The sequence below is a fragment of the Chelonia mydas genome, chromosome 6 (assembly GCF_015237465.2).
Source record: "Chelonia mydas isolate rCheMyd1 chromosome 6, rCheMyd1.pri.v2, whole genome shotgun sequence".
NCBI classification, from domain to species: Eukaryota; Metazoa; Chordata; order Testudines; family Cheloniidae; genus Chelonia; species Chelonia mydas.
Genome location: NC_051246.2, coordinates 113670485 through 113690730, shown reverse-complemented (window position 1 = coordinate 113690730; position 20246 = coordinate 113670485). Strand labels below are relative to the sequence as shown.

Here is a 20246-nt window from a genome sequence, read left to right as displayed (position 1 = left end):
CCTTGCTTACAGACAGCCCCCCAACCTGAAGCAAATACCAGCAACCACACAACAAAAACACTAACCCAGGAACCTATCCTTGCAACAAAGCCCGTTGCCAGCTGTGCCCACATCTATTCAGGGGACACCATCATAGGGCCTAATCCCATCAGCCACACTATCAGAGGCTCGTTCACCTGCACATCTACCAATGTAATATATGCCGCCATGTGCCAGCAATGCCCCTCTGCCATGTATATTGGCCAAACCAGACAGTCTCCATTAAAAGAATAAATGGACACACATCAGACTTCAAGAATTATAACATTAAAAAACCAGTTGGAGAACACTTCAATCTCTTTGCCACTTTTAGGCCTGTAATCGAGTGACCAATTCTTCAACAAAACTTCAAAAACAGACTCCAACAAGGCTAAACAATAAAAGCTAAACAATGTTAATGGCTTTTTGAGGAAATGCACACAAGCACAAGGATTACCCTGGGAACTGTGTACAACAGAAACCACTCAGATAGCACTATGCAATGGGAACTGTTTGACCCAGATCACAGGAAAAGAGTGTTTTCCAGCAAGTGGGAAGAAGATATAAAAGGGGGACAATGATATCACGATGGAAACACCTAAGGAACAAAGACTGAACTGGAGGAAGTGATGGTCCCAGGCTAAAGGGATTTCTAGCCTGTGTATGGGAAACTCAAGCTGCAAAGCCAAGGCAGCTTGTGCCTTAGGAGTCTGCTAGCCTGTTTATCACTCGGGGTGAGAATTTGCATATTCATATCCCACCTGTCTAGTATGTTAAGATCAGTCTGCATTTTTGTTTATTTACTAGGTAATCTGCTTTGATCTGTTTACTATCACTTATCAATCCTTTTGTAGTTAATAAATTTATTTTATATTTTAATCCAAACCAGTGTGCGTTTTTAACTAAGGTGTCTGGGGGGGGAAAAATCTCAGCTTGGTTACAATAAGTGTGCATCGGCGTCCTCACATTGAGGGAGAGGCAGACCGGGGATAAACCCTTATACTGGCCAGATTTAACCAGGGCAGGACAGTACTGCTCTGGGGTCAGAGGCTGGTGATTAGAGAGCCTGCATGTAACTGCAGCTGGATGTGTCCCTACCTCTTTGAATGCTAGTGAAAGCTTGGAGGGCTCTGCAACTTGTCACAGCAGCACAGTGTGAGAGGGAGCCCAGGCTGGTGGGTCAGAGGGCTCAGTGGTACCCCAGTCCCAGGTGGCACCCTAGGGGGAACCTGCCAGCTTTTCCTAATATCTAAATCTGCATTGCTGCAGATTAAGCTGATTGCTTCTTGTCCCACTTCAGTGAGCATGGAGAACAGTTGATCCCCATCTTTATAACAGCCCTTAACATATTTTTGAAGACTGTTATCAGGTCTGCCCTTAGTCCTGGTTTCTGAAGACTAAACATGCCGCCCCCCCAACCTTTCTTAATAGGTCAGGTTTTTCTAAACCTTTTATCGCTTTTGATGTTCTGGACCTCTTCAGTTTGTCCACCTTTTTTCTTAAAGGGTAGCACTCGGAATTGGACACAGTACACCAGCTGAGGGCACAAGTGTTATCTCCTATGTCTGTCTTACAACAGTCCTATTAATACACCCCAGAATATTAGCCTTTTTTTGTAACTGCATCACATTGTTGACTCATTTAATTTTGTGATCCACTGTAACTCCAAGAAATTTATCAGCGTGTAGCTATTTCCCGTTTTGTAGTTGTGCATTTGATTTTTCTTTCCTAAGTGAATAGTAAATAGGACATAATGTTTATATTCTGTTTTGATTTATGCCCTGTCACTTTATTTTTTCCAAAATAAAGATTTAAAGCTCTTGGTAAAACTGAACTTTGTAATGCAACCTCAAGTAGCAGGGCTGTAGTTAGCAAAGGCAAGGTTGAAGAGTGCCTTGCACTTGAAATGAAATTTGGGGTGGTGTTTATGGTGTTTCTGGGAGTGCATGGAAGTTTGTTCTGTAGTCTTGGGCTGAGTCTCAAAAGGTCTATCTCATGCACAAATTCTCTTTATCTTGTAATGGACAACTGAGTCACAGACAGAATTTGCTGATCAGTCCTCATCCTGGCGCTTTAGGCAATATTTTAGATACCTTAGGCCCAACCATTAAGTCCCTTGAAGGTGAGAACCAAGATTTTTGTATGGGGTCATGACCTTTGTAGGGGTAATGTCCAGGTTTTCCTGCAGTGGCACATAATAGAGGAAAGTGGGATTGCTACTATGGAAATATCTTTGAACTCTGCTTAGTCTACTGTCTCTGTCAGCTCTGGCTAACATCTGATAAAGTTGAAAACAAATCAACCTAACCCTGTTTCTTCTAACTTTTGGAAAAGGAGGAGCATTATCTCTGTTTGCTCCCACACTCACTGTTGTAGTCTGGAGGCTGTGGTGTGGAAGGGGCAATCTGATAACTGTAGTAATGCATATGTACAAGAGTTTAGCCACAAACATAGTTATATTTGGGATCATGCTTCCTAGGTTAATGACTTCTACCAAATTATCTTGTACAACTTGACCATTTTGGTTACCCTTGTATCTAAAAATGGGAAAGATAAATGGGACAACAAGAAGGAAAATCTTGTTACTGTTCAATGTCTTGCGATTGACAGCCCTAAAAAATACAGATAATTAACTCGTGATTTATCACAAAACTAATTAACTCAATTTAAAAAATTGACTGATCAGTTTTATTAAGTGTGATTAAAATACCAATTTAAATTATGTTTGGTTGACTTTTCTACATGTTCAACTATATTGATTTCAATTACGGCACAGAATACAAAGTGTACACTGCTTACTTTATATTTTGGGTTACAAATATTTACACTAAAAAAGAAACAAGACATAGTATTTTTCAGTTCACCTCATAAAAGTACTATAGTGCAATCTCTTTATCGTGACAATGAAACTTGCAAATGTAGATTATATATAACTTCTGTTTTTGAGTGTCATCTAAAACTTTAGAGCCTACAAGTCCAATCACTAAGACAAACAAATTTGTTTACATTTATGGGAGATGATGCTGCCCGCTTCTTATATTTACAGTGTCACCTGAGAGTGAGAGCAGGTGTTCCCATAGCATGTTTGTAGCTGGCTTTGCAAGGTATTTACGTGCCAGATATTCTAAACATTTGTATGCCCCTTCATGCTTTGACCACCATTCCAGAGGACACGTTTCCATGCTGATTGTTTTTAAAAACAAAAACCCTTAATTCTCCCCAGAGGAGTTCAGTGTCTCCTGCTCTGATTTTACTCTCATTCTGCCATATATTTCATGTTATGGCAATCTCAGATGGCAACCCAGCATATGGTCAATTTTAAGACCGGGGAGGGCAAACTACAGCCCATGGACAGGATCTGGCCCGTCAGGGCTTTCAATCCGGCTCGCAGGATTGCCAGCCCTGTGGCGCAGCAGAGCTAAGGCAGACTCCCTGCCTGCTCTGGCCCCATGCTGCTCCCGGAAGTGGCTGGCACCATGTCCCTGTAGCCCTTTGAGGGGTAGGGGAGGGCTCTATGTGCAGCCCTTGCCTGCAGGCACTGCCCCCCGCAGCTCCCATTGACCAGGAACAGTGGCCACTAAGAGCTTTGCGGGTTGTACTGACAGGTGAGGGGAGCATGCAGTGTAGCTGCCTGCCCCGCTTCACCCCATCCCACCCCCAGGAGCCACTGCTGGACATGGTGGCCACTTCTGGGAGCAGCACAGGGACAGGGCAGGCAGGGAGCTAGCCTTAGCCCTGCTGCGCACTGTTGCCACCCCGGAGTTGCTCGAGGTAAGCAGCACTGGGCTGGAGCCCACACTCCAAACCACTCCTGCACTGCACTGCACTCCCTGGCTTGAGACCCCTGCACCCCAACCCCTTACCCTGAGCCCCCTGTCTTGAGCCCCCTTCCTGCACTCCAACCCCCTGCCCTAGCCCTACATTCATGGCTCTGCATACAATTTCCCCACCCAGATGTGGTCCTTGGGCCAAAAAGTTTGCCCACCCCTTATTTAAGAACACTTTCATTGCAGATTTGAAAAAATGCAAAGAATGTACTAATATGAAATTTCTAAAGATAGCTACAGCACTCAACCCAATGTTCAAGATTCTGAAGTGCCCTCCAGAATGGTATTCTGTTTAACAGCGCAAATAAAACTGCGATTAATTAGGATTCATTTTTAAAATCATTTGACTGCCCTAGTATTTTTATTTTAATCTATTCTATCCATTGCTTCAACAGTTTTTTTGGTTTTTATTATGTGGGGTTTTTTGTAATCCTTAACGTATCTAACATTTCCAAATAGATAAGATAGTGTGGACATAAAATAGATTACATGCAGAAAATGTAATGATCATATAATTCAGTTTGTCAGGAACCTCAGACTTAAATGGAAATGAAATTTTAGATGAAAGGCCAGTTATTTGTAAAACAAAACCATGTAGTATTAACTTTTTAAAAGGCTTGCGTCATTTTCCCTTTATCCCCCACAGCACCACCGATCTAACTTTTTTCCAGTTTGTTAGGTTAAAAGTAGGAATCCTGTTAAAAGAATCATGTGACTTATGTTTTTAATATGATTTTTAAGTATCTTGAAATAGCATAGCACTATCTTGCATTCTGACAGCTTGTCCTACTTTCTGAAACTGAAATACTTTATGAACATCAGAAAGCATGCATTTGTGTTGAAATGCACTGAAGCCTGAAAGCCATTCATGTTAACTGCTTAAGTTGGTAAATATCACTGAAGGGTAAGGTAGCAAAAGGATTTTATGTACTGTTTTTTTTTTTAACTTGCAGTTTAAGACATTAGTTAGCAAGTCTAATGCTTTGGATCTTGGAGAAACACAAACCTAGCATTTGTAATGAAAAATATTTGAACTAAATATTTTCTTCTAAATAAGAAGTCCTATGTAGTGGAAAAGATATATATTTATCTCTATCTGCTGTGTTTGTTGAAGTAGTATTTGAGTGCAAGATCCCGTGAGTAGTTCAAACAATACTGTATGTTCTTTCCTCCCTTTCTCAATAATAATAATAATAATTATCATCATGTTACTGTGGGAAAAGATGGTGGAGAGGCATTTCATTCTGAAGTTAAGGGTTGTGGTTTTTCTTGGCTCTTCTAGGAAAGTTTTTTTCCCAGTCATAGGCCAGCTACCAACATAGCGGTCTGTCCTGTCGGTTTTCCTCTTGATCTAGATAGTTATGGTGTTCCTGAGACATGTAGCTGATGTGGTAAATCTTAAGTGCAGAGGTAAAGGTAATTCCTCAGAGACCCTCAGCCCATGGAGAACAAAGAAAATAGCGATATCTGAAACCTAACTTGGTATTCAGTGAGGAACAAATGAAAGTATTGCGGTCTAGAGATGGTTTACTCCTGAATTTTTTTTTTTTTTGCCTCATTGTCTGGGGCATCGTTCCCAAGTATCATGCATTGCACTAATCAAGCAGGGAGCATATGAAAGCATGGATTAAAGTGTCTAAATCCTCCTTTATCAGGAACAATCTCTTAGTGGGAGCAGGTATTTTGCAGTGGTTTCCATTTGAAAATCCATTATCCATAGATAAGGACTCGCTAATTCCTCCATACCTTAGTCAAGAGGTTAAAGAAGCCTTTTTCATAAGGGTAAAAAATTGCATATGGACAGGGCCCCATCGACACACTGGTTCAAAATCTGAGGTGGAAGCTCTTAAGTTCTGAAGCAACATTCATTTATTCTGTCACCATGAAATGTCATTACCATCCCATCATCCACACCCAATCACATATAGCTATGGCTCACAGTTGAAAATACTCTGATGCAAAATTTGTTGATTTATTTTCAACCATAATTGTGTTTGAAAATGTTTTCCCTGTGTTCTCCAGGTGATCTGTTCCACAGCTCCTTCCCATCCATATGTATTTGGAACGCTTATAGTTGGTTTCAGCAGCATATCTGCCTGTCTGAAGGCCTCAGTTGCTGCACTGTTTCTGGGCTGCTTAGCTTGCTCCCTATACTTCTGGTCCCCAGTTGCAAGTTAGACTCAGCACTGGTTCCCCGTCCTCCTGCCTGGCTATCTGGAACAGTTCAAGGAGCATTGTGGTGAAAGTTGCAGAGCAACAGAAAGTTGAAGGCAGGTCCTAGCAGGATAGGCAGATAGAAAAAAAATATATTGGGCACTTAAATGCAGTAAAAATGGTGAATTCAGTGGCAGGCTGAATTCTATGCCCTAGTGGGGAAAATATCAAATTACATACTGTAAAATTCATGGTGACCCAATTTGAGATTAATGGGGCAGATCATACTTCACAAGGCTGTTTGATTTAGGCTGTCTGCAGATGCAGGCAGGTACCCTTGTATTGATTTACACTAGTTTCATGTCATGGTTACAAATTTCATAATCGGAAAGACTGAGAATTTTTTTTAGTTTAAAACAAGATTCCAGTAAACTATTCAGGTACAAGGGGGTGAATTCTGCAATAAATTCCACGGCCATGGAATACTGTGATCATGTCTATGAGCCTTGTCTACCCTAGGAAAAGTCAAATATTTAATTCACTGACAGTGCTAATGACAGTTGAAGATATTGTGTAGGTACAGGCATTTTTTTTACAACTGTTATCTAATCAAAAGATGGCTGCATCCTATCTACACTATAGCTTCCAACATTGTTACCACTGGTGGAGAGTCATAGGTGTGAATTTGTCTAGTGTAGCCTCATCTTTAGATTACTGCCTTTCCAACACTGAAGTGTAGTGATTTCAAAGACCTTAAGCTTCAGTATATTGGGAAGGAGGTGGCTGAAGGGAGGCAGGGGGCAACAGTGGTATAGAGGACTGAGCTAAAAGCTAGGACATTTGGTTTCTGTTTGCAGTTTTGACTCACTGGCTGTCTCAGTTTCTGGCTACAAAACTATGCAAATATCATCCCCTTTTAGAAAGTTGTGAGGTCTGTGAATGAAAATTGTTATAAGTATAAGGATAGAATTTATCTGTCCTGCTTATGCAAACTGAAATATAAGTCTAGGATGGATTAATGAGAAGCTGCTGAATATTTTGTTTAATCTTCATTGTTCAATGTGTAGCCTTTGGCCTCCCACTGCACAGTGCGTACTATGTAAACCCTGCTCTGAAGACAGAATTAATAATTTCCTCAAACTCTTATATGGCTCTCATGGCCGTAGTAATGTTAAACAAATGTTGATTCTTCATAAAACTCCTGTGAGGTAAGGGGATGGTGTTATCCCCTTTTTATAGATGGAGAACTGAGGTGCAGAGATTCTATTCAAAAGTATCCACTACTTTGAGGTGCCTAATTTGAGTTACCTAGGACCTGATTTTTCAGACTATTTAACACTGTATAGCACCCTGTATATTCCAGCCCAGCTGCCATTGATTTCAGCTGCAACCCTAAGTGCTCAGCACTTACGCAGATATGACCTTAGGGTCTCTAGTAGGGCACCCATAAAATGAGGAACAAGCAATTAGTGACAATATCTGAAAAGTTTGATTTTTTTTTTTTTAAGTGAGTAGTTTAGCATCACACAGGAACTCTGTGGCAGAGGTAGGGATAGAATCCAATTCACTAGGGTAGCATTCAACTTCCTTACCCATGAGACCTTCCTTTTTCTTTCCAAAGTCATTCACTACACACCTTTCAACTTCATCAACAAATAAGGCAGGGGTTCTACAGACAAGACTCCTTTAAAACAATCCTGATCCATACCCAGGGCAGGTCCATCCTCTGCACTGAAGGAGGCAGGGGTCCTGTGGAAAAAAGAGTATCTGATAATTTACTTACAAACTGTAGCATAATGCATATGCACATGGGGGCTGAATTAAGGCTACATAGGTAACCGTAGTTGTGACACTTCATAACTTTTGAATGCTTGAAGTTGTAATCCTAATATTTCAGTGTGGTTTTGTGCATGTAGCTTCCTAGCTTTTTAAGAAGTGTACTGAGAAAACAAATTCCATCATGTAACAGCATACTGATGTCCACAGTGATCATCAGCAGAGTTGGCATCTTTAGATCCACCAGACAGATCTCTGCCACCTGTTACTATTGGAGTAACTGATCGCACTAATAATGTGTCATGTGGATCAGTACCAGAGGAGGGGGGCACTTTGAGAGAAACCCACTGACAGAGACTTCAGGAGAGTAGGGGGAATGGAGTGGTAAGATTCTGGAATTTTGGGCTCCATTATAGGTTCTGGGGGAGAGTGCTCTAGAGTCTAGTGGACACTGACTTTTTCTGCCTGTTTGTTTCTCCTAGACTAGACCCTTTCTACCCTCTTGCCTCCAACCTGTCCCATTCCTGTCTCTCCCTACCTCTGGCTCCTTGTAGCCGTTCCATTTTCCTCACCTACTTAGTCCCAGTCTCTATTACTCAGGTTTCTCATCCCATTCTCAGCCTCTTTGCCCAGATAGTTGTAGTCTCTCTCCCTTTTGTACTCACTGTCCAAGTCCCATCTCCCCTGCCCCAACTCTTTCCCTCCCCACATCCAGGCCCAGTTTTTCCTTGCCCTGCCAGTACCACTTAACTCATTCCTCATTTAGTCTCCCCTTCCCCCACCCCCCCTTATCTGTTTATCCTAGTATTATTGAGCCCCTCTCACCATAGTATCTGAGCTAATGGAACACTCCTCTGAGGTAGGGAAGTACTGTTTTATCCCCATTTTACTAAAGGAATTCTGAAGTACAGTGACTGAGAGCTAGTTTCACAAAAGGAGTTGGGTGCCTAACTGCTAGTGGAGCCTGATTCTGGGATTTACAAAACCCATGCTCTGCTGCTGCCAAACCCTCTAGGCACTTAAACTCTGTGCCTAAATTTTTGTAATAAAATTCCTTAGTTGCTTATGTTTCTGCTTCTGGGCATGTATGGGACAGCCTCACTCTTGGCATCTGGAGGCTTACGCCCCAGAATTATGCATGAACCAAGGGAAGATAGGTGTTCCTCTGTTAAACTCTCCTGCGGGGACTAATCAGGTAAGTATGTTCAGCGCTCACCTATTGGATCAAGACCTGTTTGCAAATTGGCACAAAACAGGTGGTGGAAGGTTGCAGGGGAGGAGGAGCCAGGGATCCTCCTTCTCCCACCTCTCATATGAACGGTCTAGCCACCAAGCTCCAGAATCATTTTCATACTTGAACACATGTTCTCTCTTGCCTAACGATTCTTGCATTATTTATCTACAGTGGAACAGCTTCAATAGGAGAGACTGAGGGAACTCCACATCAGTATACCTTATACCCCAGTGCCTAGGACACTCCCCTAAGAGGTGGCAGACCCATTTTCAAATCCCTTTCCCCCCTCAGGGAAACTGAGGGTCTTTCATATCCCCGGTGAGTACCCTAACCTCTGGGCTAAAAGTTTTATGAGGGAACTCCTCTCCTCTCCCTCCCTGACTTCTTGCAAAAGTCATAGGTGAGGGTTTATAGCTGAAAATCTGAAAGCAGAGGGAGGTGCTTCCCTGCAGCCTGGGCTTAAGTGCCAAATTTCCTGAGATGTGCATGATTTAGTACATACCCCTTGACTTGACATCATCTTGGTTAGCTTAGGTGGAGAGCTGCCTAGTGTGCTGGTTTTTGTAAATCTCCATTCTGAGGCTCATATTCCTCCATTCCTAGTGCAGTAGGCCTGAGCACCAAACTCAGACTTTATGAATCGTAGTAATTCTTTTTCTGGGCACCTAAAAGATATGGTGACGCTGAGTGTCACCACTCCTAAGTACCTGTGCGAACCTAGCCCTGAGTGACTTGCCCTAGCCCTGAGTGACTTGCCCAAGATCACACATGCAGTCTTTGAAGCAGGAAATTGAACCTAGGTCTTCCAAGTTCTAGGCTAGCACCCTATCCACTGGCTCATTCTTCCTCTAACCCTAACCTTTCTTTGGCTTTTACTCGGTCTCCTTGCATGGCCAGTTCCAGCTGTCCCCATTTACTCTAGCTCTTTGTCCAATCCCAATATCCTCAGACTTCATACCCTCTCTTCTGAAAGCCAACTGGCTTCTAATTGCAGTCCCAGAGTCCCCTCTCTTGCCCAGCAAGTCAGTTTCTCCCTCCAAACTCAGTTTCTCTGCCTGTGTCAGTGGACCAGGTTGTAGGCAGCCATGCTTAGTGGTGGGAGCTGGGGGGGTCAGGGCTGAAGTCAGAGCCTGAACGTTAGAGCTAAGTGAGGCAGAACTGAGGATCAGAACTGGATTATCAGGAGTCAGGGAAGACAGGAGCAGGGCTGGTTCTGAGGCAGCACCAAGGCTGGAACAGGATGGGATCAAGGCTGGGTGAAGGGCAGGATTTTGGCCTGAAGTGGTGGAAGAGCAGATCAGGAGCAGGGCTTCAAGAGATGAGCAAAGGGAGGCGGAACATACATGGGCACGTACATTGAGCAGCCGGAGCTGTTGCTAGGTTTAAGAACCTGCCTGCTGGCTTTTGCAGCCAGTCAAGCAGGGGAGTCCGTCAAGCAGCCTAGCTGGCTTGTTAGGGCATAGTAAATACTGAGCAGGTGCACCTGAGGGCCTTACTCCTGACAGTCTGTTTCCCCTGCCCCCCAGCTTTTTGTATCACCTTTCCTTCTGCTCCTTTCTCTTCCCCCAGCACAGTTATTGTCCCCTCTGTATATGAATCTGGTAGCCTCCTCCTGTATGCTGGCACCTACTGGAAGTGGGTAGTGTCAGTGTGTCACTGACAGCAAAAGACAGGCAGTCAGTTGTGGGCAGTCAGTGGAGCCCCCCTTTGGGGACGTTAGTCCCCCTGTGGTTGGAGGGCCGCCAGGCTGTCCGGAGCCCTAAGCTCCCACCCCCCACGGCCAGAGGAGCCCTGGGCCAGCCAGAGCCCCCTGCCGAGCTGCGCTTCACCTCCCCTCCTGAGACTACAGCCACCTTGTAGGAAAAGCATCTCTTCTCGATGAACCACCTGAGATTTTTATATGTTCCATGCAGGTTCCAGTGCTGCTGAGAAGGCAGTATCTGCTTCTCCCCAGGGAGATGACTGATGAATCTCGGAAGCGGAGTAGCAGATACACCTTCCAGCCCCCCTGGAACCTGCATGGAGCATATAAAAAGCTCAGGTGATTTGTCGGGAAGAGATGCAGATGGCTATGATCTCAGGAGGGGAGGCACAGCCTGCCATGGCCTATTATACCTGTTGCCTATGCGTTACTTCTAGGGCCTGGCCACGCCCTGGCTTGGAGGCAGCGGCCATTACAAGGAAAAGTCTTAGCTTCACTCCTGTAGTCCCCAGTTGGAGTGAACATGCTCAGTTCTGTGGGATGGCTCGCAAATAGGGGCTGCAAGGGAATGGATGGAACATGCTCAGTCTCTGTGGGAATGGCATGTACACAGTCTGGTTAGTTTTAGCAGCTGAGAGGCTCAAGTGAGCTTGGTGAGGGACTCTTAGAAGCGGTTAGTTTTTAGATGCTAGCAAGTTTGCTGGGCATGTGTAAACTCGGTGCTTTTGTTCTGTTGTTCCTACTCCCCCCCCCCCATTTATAGGTTGGTCAGATTTAGGTGGATTTTCACAGGGATGGCAAAAGCAAATACCTGACACAAAGGCACCCCCAAATTTCAAGTTCCTGCTCCAAAGACTGGGGGTACTAGAATATTTCAAAGAAAAGGTCTTGAGAGCCTTTTAATTTAATAATAGGGGGGAAAAAACAGGGAAAAATGTTTTGTCCTCACTTCATTTTCAGCAACAGCTGAACCATTCTGGCTGGACCTTTTTTAAAAAAAAAACCAAATTCAGCTTGATACAGACACCCAACATAGAACATTTCAGCCCAAACAGTTAAAGGAATTGAAAATGGGGTCTTTAAATAGGAAGTGTCAGTGTCCTTAATATCAATTTAAAGGAAGACTGTATAAAACTGGACTCTGTGTCCGTTTGGTGGGGTTTTTAATTGTTGTATCATTCTTCTTTCAGATGATATTAACTGTGTTCTTGAGCAACAATGAACAGATTTTGACAGAAGTTCCAATTACACCAGAAACAACCTGTCGAGATGTTGTGGAGTTCTGCAAAGAACCCGGCGAAGGAAGTTGCCATCTGGCTGAAGTGTGGCGTGGAAATGGTAAGCCAAGTGCTCCTTGGTAACAGATGTACATTTCATCATATTTATTAAGATACAAATGTAGATTTTATTACTGATTTTTAGTTGTATTTTGCTTTTGCTAGAGAATTTTTTGCTGAATATTAAGATATCAAATGGTCACAGCTGTAAAAATAAATACAGCCCTTGCTGATTTTTTTTTTTCCCTTGTCCCTTCCCAGCTGGAATATTTTTATGAAATGCAGTAGACAAACAATAAATGCCTCTAAGGTTATGTGAGACATTTCAGATTTTTAGTTTAAATAAACAGTTAAACTGAACATTTTACTTAAGCAGAAATTTAGTTTAGTAAATTCATTTTGGGCTTGGTTTTTAAGCTAAAATGTCTCTCTCCTCCCTCCTTCCTCCTCCAATTATCAAACCTGCAAACCCAACTGGGATCTAAGGCTACAGCTGCTCTACAAGCTAGGGGTGTGATTACCTTGCTCATGTACATATACTCATGCTAGCTTTCATTGAGCTAGCCCATGTATAAATAGCAGTGTAGCTACAATAGCATGGGTGGAGGCATGGTTGAGGCATGCTGAGTACAAACTTGCGCAGCACAGCTCAGCTGTGCCTCTGCACTCTATCTTCCTCTTTTCATGGAAGCTTCATTTCTGGTGATAGCCAATGCTTCTGGCTCTGGGTTGTGATGTCTTGTATTTAATTTTCCATAAATAAGCGGTTTTCCATATCTCTCTGTCTCCTTGTTTAACTTAAACCATGAAATCTCCCTTCCTAACTTCTCTAGCCTTGCTTTAGGATTGGGGAAGATTGGGTGGCATTCTTCAGACATTTGTAGAGCCCTTCCAGAATAAGCTGTTCAGATAATACTGAAGTCCTATTCTCCATTAATTTCAAGATTCTATAAAGGTGAGAGGTATCTCAGTGTCTTCTCCTACGACCTCAGAACCTACATCTAACTTTTTTTTTAAATGCTCCTTTCTTCCATTTGCACAGCTCCCATGTTGAGTTAAACTCACAGGCTGGGTGTGTACAATACTGTGCTTTTAGTAATATATCTCCAAGCTTAAGTATAAATGTACTGTGCAGTATTTCTCCTGTGAGGGGAGAAAAAAGCAAAACTTAAAGTATCTCTATAGTTCTTTAGACACACTCCTGTGAATGGCACTGTGAGGTCTAATGTGTGTCTCCCCTCTTTTCTCCCCTCCACCCCCCCAACACCACAGTGCTGTATAGCATTTGTCTTAATTACTTCATGGCTCTGTGTAGAGGCTACATTCCATTTTGAATTGTCCAAGGGCTGGAGTATAAATTTAGCTCCAGTCTCAATCATACTAGTGTCAAGCCTCAGCAGGACTCCTACTGATATCAGTGGAAGGTTTGCAAAGGATTGGGGGTAGAATAGGGCTTTTAACTTCACTTACTACTGCTAAGTGCATTATTGTCAAATTTATTGTCACTCAGTGGGAAGAGATGATTACGTTTAGGTCCATCCCTCCTTTTGTTTTTCTCTTTTCTTTGTGTCTTCTCATTTCTTCCTTCTGAATGGTTCTCCCTTTTTAAAGATCAGCAATAGAATAGTTAATGCTGACATTTAAGTGTCATTTAAACATTTCAATTAGATTAATGAAAGATGGGGGAGTTCACACCTAAGTCATTGTTACAGACTGTCTGCAGCCTTAAGAATATCCACTTCCATTGTTAAGAAGTAAGCTGCTAACCCTCCTGGATGCACAGAAAACTTTCTAAATGCAAACCAAATGTAACTGAAGGTATTGTCTTCCTAAGAATCTGAATGTCATGTGGACTGCATAAATACATAAAGTGGACCGCAAGTAAGGAGTTTGACACCACTGGAATAGGTCTAATATCTTGAATGTTTTTAGCCCTTCACTTTGTTCCTGTCTCTACCTCCAAAGTATCCGAAGTAAGGATGAATTTATTGGATTGTTCAGAGAATGTATTATCAACTAGTTACAAAAGATTACCTGGCAAGTGATTTATTCAGACACTCACTGGATATTTTTAGTTTCTAATGTTTTGGTGAGAATGGCAGGGTACAGCCTGTGTGACAAATATAGGCACAAGCTTTCTATAATAACTACTCGGATCCAGTAAAGACTACAATTTTGTGGTTGTAGTTCATGACCTTTTCAGTGTGCTGAACGCTTTGGGCAAGAATTCTGAAGTTGATAAATTATCTAGAATATGATCCTCCCACAAAGATTAGTAAAAACTTGAACAATCTCTCAAAGTAGACATGTAGCTTCTGCTATATGGGCTATCAGACTGTTTGATATGCTCATTGTGATGCTGGCAGACCTCACATCCACGCATCCGGACCCCCACGAGCCTCACCATGTCGAGCCTCACCCCCTGCATCTGGAGCCCTCCACACCTGGCCTGCTACCTACCCTCTGCCGGGCTGAGCTGCTAGTCCTAGCTGGGCTGGGGGTGGGGGAGAAGTGCACTTCCCCTGCATGGATTGGCTGGGTCCGGGTCAGACCCATACCCAGAAACTCCCCTGGCTCCGCACCCCCACCTTGCTTCCTGCCCCCATTGCTCCATGTCCTGCGAGAGCTGCTATGAACACAACTTTGTCCTCCAAACCATCATCAGAATGGCCAGAAGGGCGCAGAGGCAGTGCACGGTAGCATGGCTCGACCTGGCCAACACCTTTGGGTCCATGCCCCACCACCACATCTTTGCCACGCTCCAGGAGTTTGGGATGCCAGTGAACTTCCTCCATGTGATCCAAGAGATGTACGAGGGATGCAGCACCACCATTCACTTGGTCGAAGGGGAGACCGCCAAGATCCCGATCCGGAGCGGAGGTAAGCAGGGCTGTCCCCTCAGCCCCATCATCTTTAACCTCGCCATGGAGCCATTGCTGCAAGCGATCTCCAAGGGCGCAGATGGCTTCAGCCTCCGCAGTGAGAGGGTGAGCGTCCTGGCTTACACAGATGACCTGGTCCTGACTGCAGACGACCCAGAGAACCTCCAGCGTATGCTAGATGCCACCAGTCGAGTTGCAATTGGATGGGGCTCCACTTCAATGCAAAGAAGTGCGCATCCCTCCACATCGATGGCAGCAAAAGGGACTTGGTGCAGGCAACAGAGTTCCAGATCCAGAGCAAGCCTGTTGTCCCCCTGGCAGAGGGGCAGGCCTACCGACACCTCGGCACACCGATGGGTTTCCGTGTCCGGCAAACACCCGAGGACACCATCCAAGAGGTCTTACAGGACGCCGCCAAGATCGACACCTCACTGCTAGCACCGTGGCAAAAGATAAACGCCCTGAACACCTTCCTGATCCCCCGCATCTCGTTCGTCCTAAGGGGATCCGCTGTGGCAAAGGTACCCCTCAACAAGGCAGACAAGATCATCTTGCATCTGGTGAAGAAGTGGTTGTTTCTTCCCCAGAGAGCCAGCAACAAGCTGGTCTATATCACCCACAGGCATGGTGGTGCCAATGTCCCCCACATGGGTGATCCGTGTGACATCGCGGTGATCACCCATGCCTTCTGCCTGCTGACATGTCCCGACGCCATGGTAAAGAGCATCGCAGCAAAAGCCCTCATGACACAACACAAAAGCGGATCGGCAGAGCCCGCTCCAGCCAAGACACCGCCAGCTTCCTGAGCCGTTCCCTGGATGGCAAATTTGGCTGAGACGAGGGTGACATTGCTTCACTGTGGTCCCGCGCCCGCAATGCCACGCGCCGCCTGGGGAAGCGCATTGGCTGCCGCTGGGAGTGGTGCGAGGAACGTCAGGACCTGGGAGTCCTGGTGCTGCAGATCAGGTCTGAGGACAACACCATCGTCACCCCGCACGCCGGGGCATGCTGGAGAGGACCCTGAAGGCAGCCATCCGCTCGCTGTACATAGAAGCCCTGAAGCATAAGCCAGACCAGGGAAAAGCCTTCCAACTGACCAGTAAGTGGGATGCCAGCAACCACTTCCTTGCCGGGGGCGGCTTCACCCGCTTCGCCAACTGGCGGTTCATCCACCGCACCTGGCTCAGCTGCGTCCCGCTCAATGGAGCCGTCCGCCACAGGAACCGAGACAAGCATCGCAGGAAGTGCGGCTACTCCAACGAGACCCTGCCCCACGTCCTGTGCAGCTGCAAGCCCTGCTCCAGAGCCTGGCAGCTGCGCCACTACGCCATCCAGAACCGCCAGGTGAAAGCCATCACACTGCGCCTGAGGGAGGTCGCTGTGAACTGCGCCATCCCCAGTACCGACAGGCCGCTGCGACCCGACTTGGTAGTCACCAACAAGGCCCAGAAAAAGATCATCCTCGTCGACATCACAGTCCCCTTCGAGAACAGGACCCCGGCCTTCCGAGGAGCCCGAGCTCAGAAACTTGAAAAATGCGCCCCTCTGGCCGACACCCTGAGAGCAAAGGGCTACGTGGTACAGCTGGACGCCCTGGGCTTTTGGGACCCCTGCAACGAGTGCGTGCTGCGGACCTGCGGGATCAGTCAACGCTACACACGGCTCATGCGGCGCCTCATGGTCTCGGACACCATCCGATGGTCCAGGGACATCTACGTCAAGCACATCACCGGCCACCGACAGTACCAGGAGGAGTGAGCTGGTACGACATTGTGCATCCACTGTGGGAAAGGGACTGAGAGGCTTTCCCCATTGGACCATATGAACTGGAACCATAAACCCACTGAACATTAAATCCCACCAAATGAGGGAAGACCCATCCCCACCATCGTATCCGCTCACTATACTCCGCACCTGAACATAGCCGTTATATGGATAACTTACCCCCATATCTCAGTGTCTGTACTCTGACCGGTTAAACTTTTACCCCCAATTGGGGAGATTGCAGATTATGTAATCCTTACTCCATCAGCTCCTAAACCGAATTTCACACCCCTTGATAATCTGTACCTTATTCCCTGACAACCAGAAACTTCTATGCTTGAACTCTGTACCATTTTTTATTTCAACATTATCTTAATAAAATTAATTAATAAAACTGTTTGAGAGTGTTTTGTGAGCTTCTGTGATTATATGAATCACCATACAGGAGAGGGACATCAATTAGCATGATGAGCTGCTCTTCTACAGAAATTGCTACGCCCCACCTGAAAGGAGAGACCCATTGATACCAGAGGGCTATGGCTCTTACAACTGAACTCCCTATATCTGGACTGAGAAACCATCAGGACTAACTGCTTGTATTGTTTTGCTCTCCTCGCCCTGAAGACATGTCATGCAAGTCGACTACTCCCATCAGCTGAGTTTGCGGCTCCGAGCACATGGCACGAGGGGGATAAACCCCACACCAAAGGAATCAAGGATCTCTCGGCTGCTTGGACTTGGGGGCAAGGTGTTTCTAGGCATAAGCAAGAGATAATCCGCTGCTGAGCCTTGGTTAGCCCTCAAGGACAAATAGAGGTTGCTGAATATAGAAGCCTGCATCACCCTTTTGGGAGACTGGGCAACAAAATAACAGATAAAGTTCAATGGTGATAAATTCTAAGTAATTCATGTTGGGAAAACGTTATCCCAATTATACATATAAAATGACTGGGTATAAATTAGCTGTTACTACTCAAGAAAGATCTTGAAGTCGTTGTGGATAGTTCTCTTGAAACATCCATTCAGTGTACAGCAGCAGTCAAAGTGAACAGAATGTTGGGAATCATTAAGAAAGATTTAAATAATAAAACAGAAAAATCATATTGCCTCTATATAAATCCATTATATGCCCACATCTTGAATACTGCATGCAGTCACCCCATCTCAAAAGTATTGGAATTGCAAAAGGTACAGAGAAGGGCAACAAAAATGATTAGGGGTGTGGAACAGCTTCCATATGAGGAGAGATTAATAAGACTGGGACTTTTCAGCTTGAAAAAGAGATGACTAAGGGTGGATATGATAGAGGTCTGTAGCAAGGATGAGACTCACTGGCACGGCTCCTCCTGTTGGCCATCCTGGGAATTAGCTCTTGTCTAGCTCTGGAGTGCCTCCTTCTGGCTGGTGTCTTGCCTGCCTTAGGCCCCATGTCCCTCTGGACCCTGGTCAGTGCCCTTTACCTCAGGGTTCTGTCTCAGCAGTACCCTCTTACTCTGGGTTTCCCCTCCCAGGGGAACCCCCAACCCTCTAAACCCATCTTGCCTCAGTGGCTACTGCCAGTCATCATCTAGCCCCTGCTCACTGGGGCAGAATTGGTTACTTAACAAATAAAAATAAACTTGCAGTCTAAATTCTCCAGACTAAGCAAGATTTGAGTCAAGCTCTCACCCTGACAGGCAGCTCACAGTTCTCAGCACACAGGCTGGATTCCCTTCCCAGCCTGGGACCAATCTCCCCAGTTCAAAGTCTTTGTCTTCCAGATGTTGACATGGGGGAGGAGAGAAGCCAAGTGACTGTCACTGTCCCTCTTTTATACTTTCTTCCATCTTCTAGAAAGATCCTGGCTGTGATATGAGGGTCAGGCAGTCCCCATTGCATATGTGCCCTCCCCAGGGAGCCTCTGGGAGAGTAGATTCTTCTTGATTGGCCAGACAGGTGTTGATGGCCCGTGGTAGTTGCTCCTTTGTTCCTACTGAAAGGCCAACTGTGGGCATCTCCCAACCTCACAACATATTTCAGTAACACACACAGAAATAGTACATACAATTCAACAAGATATTAAGGATCAGCAGATCAAGACTTTTAAAATGGTATCTCACAAGACATGCATTGTACAAAACATATAACAGTGGTGAATATGGGGGTTCAAGGGTGTTACTTTAAGATACAGAGCGTCACAGCATTATGATACAAATACAATCTTTGGAGACTTTAGCTGTGAAGGGCTAACAAATCTGTACTGAGCATATTCAAACTGAGAATTTTTTTCAAAGGTTTGTCATTTGGGCTGATTTTCATAGGAAGGCACATCCCTCACACACAAGCCACGCTGCCACTGAATATAAAGTTCCCACACCAAAGCATAGGGGTGCAAAAGTGTCTGATTTTTTTTAACATGGGAAAACAATATACTCTTTGATTAGTGTCCTTAAGGGTGCTCCATGTTGGGATATGTACGTGCTTGTGCACTCTTGTTGGGAGATTTTCATCAGCAGTGTCTCTGGATCTGTGCCTGTGCCTTAAATTCCTTTGTGCTCCAATATGAGGAGACTCACGACCACTCGTGTTCCTTCACAACAGGCTGCAGCTTGAGACAGACTGTTCTTTCTGCTTGTTATATCTTCTAAGCAGTAAAGGAGATACCCTGGTTCCTCCATCTTTGTCCCTTGTTATAAGGTGGATCAAGGATAAATGTACAAAGACAGCAATTGAAGAGAAACAAGCACAAAGAGCTTCAGTCTGGCTTCTCTGTAGAAGATGGGATCTGAAGAGGAAGTTTCTGCCCGGGAGATGACTGAAGTGCTTTTTCTCTTCAGAGCATTTTGACCTGAGGGTAAAAAAGGTAGTTTCCACCTTAGAAATATGAATGAGTGATCTATTGGGGCTCAAAAAGAAATGTTTTCTGAGAATCAGCCTTTGATCCATTAATTGATTGAGCCAGATTTGGAAATCCCCCCCCCCACCCCATTCCTTCACTCTAGTTTAAATCTGAAATTTTGGGAAGGGGAAATGTTTTGACTCATGTTATCTGTGTTATAGTCATTATGGTTACTGTGACATATGAACAAATGCATTCTCCTTTTAAAATTGACAGCATCTGACATTTCCTGTTCAGATGGTCCCAAGAAATGTAAGATTAAAAGACCATTCCTGAATCAGTGTTTCCTAGGTGCCATCAATTGACGGAGTTTTACTTGTAGCCAGATTAGTTTAAGGATTTTCAGAGGCTATATATGATGTAAAGTGTATGACCTTTGCTTTAGACTATTTTTTTTTAAAGCTGTCTACACTTCAGAACCTTAGTTGGCACAGCTATGCAGACATAGCCCCCTAGTGTAGATGCAGCCTGCACTGATAAATCATCTCCCTGAATTACGTTAGTTATGTTGACAAAAGTCCTCTTCCATTGACATAGCTGTGTCTGCACCGGAGGTTGTCAGCAGAGCTTGTGTATGTTTTTCATACCTCCTGACCAATGTAACTATGGCGACTTACCTTCTAAATGTAGATCAAGCTTTAGGCTTATGGATTGTGACAGGGTCAGGCTGGATGGCTATAGGAGAGTAATAGAAGGCAGCTATATTAGCCCCAGACTAAGTAGGTCCCTTTTCC

At 44.8% G+C, this 20246-nt stretch overlaps 1 protein-coding gene across 8 annotated transcripts in view; it reads left to right on the top strand.

The window, feature by feature from the left end:
- PPP1R13B (protein phosphatase 1 regulatory subunit 13B) overlaps positions 1-20246 on the top strand; it is a 144480-nt gene that overhangs the window by 35788 nt on the left and 88446 nt on the right. For 5 of the 8 annotated variants that reach the window (XM_027825355.3, XM_043547997.1, XM_043547994.1 and 2 more), the window contains exon 2: positions 11902-12049. In XM_027825355.3, coding sequence (XP_027681156.2) covers positions 11902-12049 — 148 coding nt within the window. Of the gene's footprint in view, positions 1-9185; positions 9328-11901; positions 12050-20246 lie in introns of those variants that run through there. The other 3 variants (XM_043547996.1, XM_043547995.1, XM_043547998.1) reach the window with 3 other exon arrangements.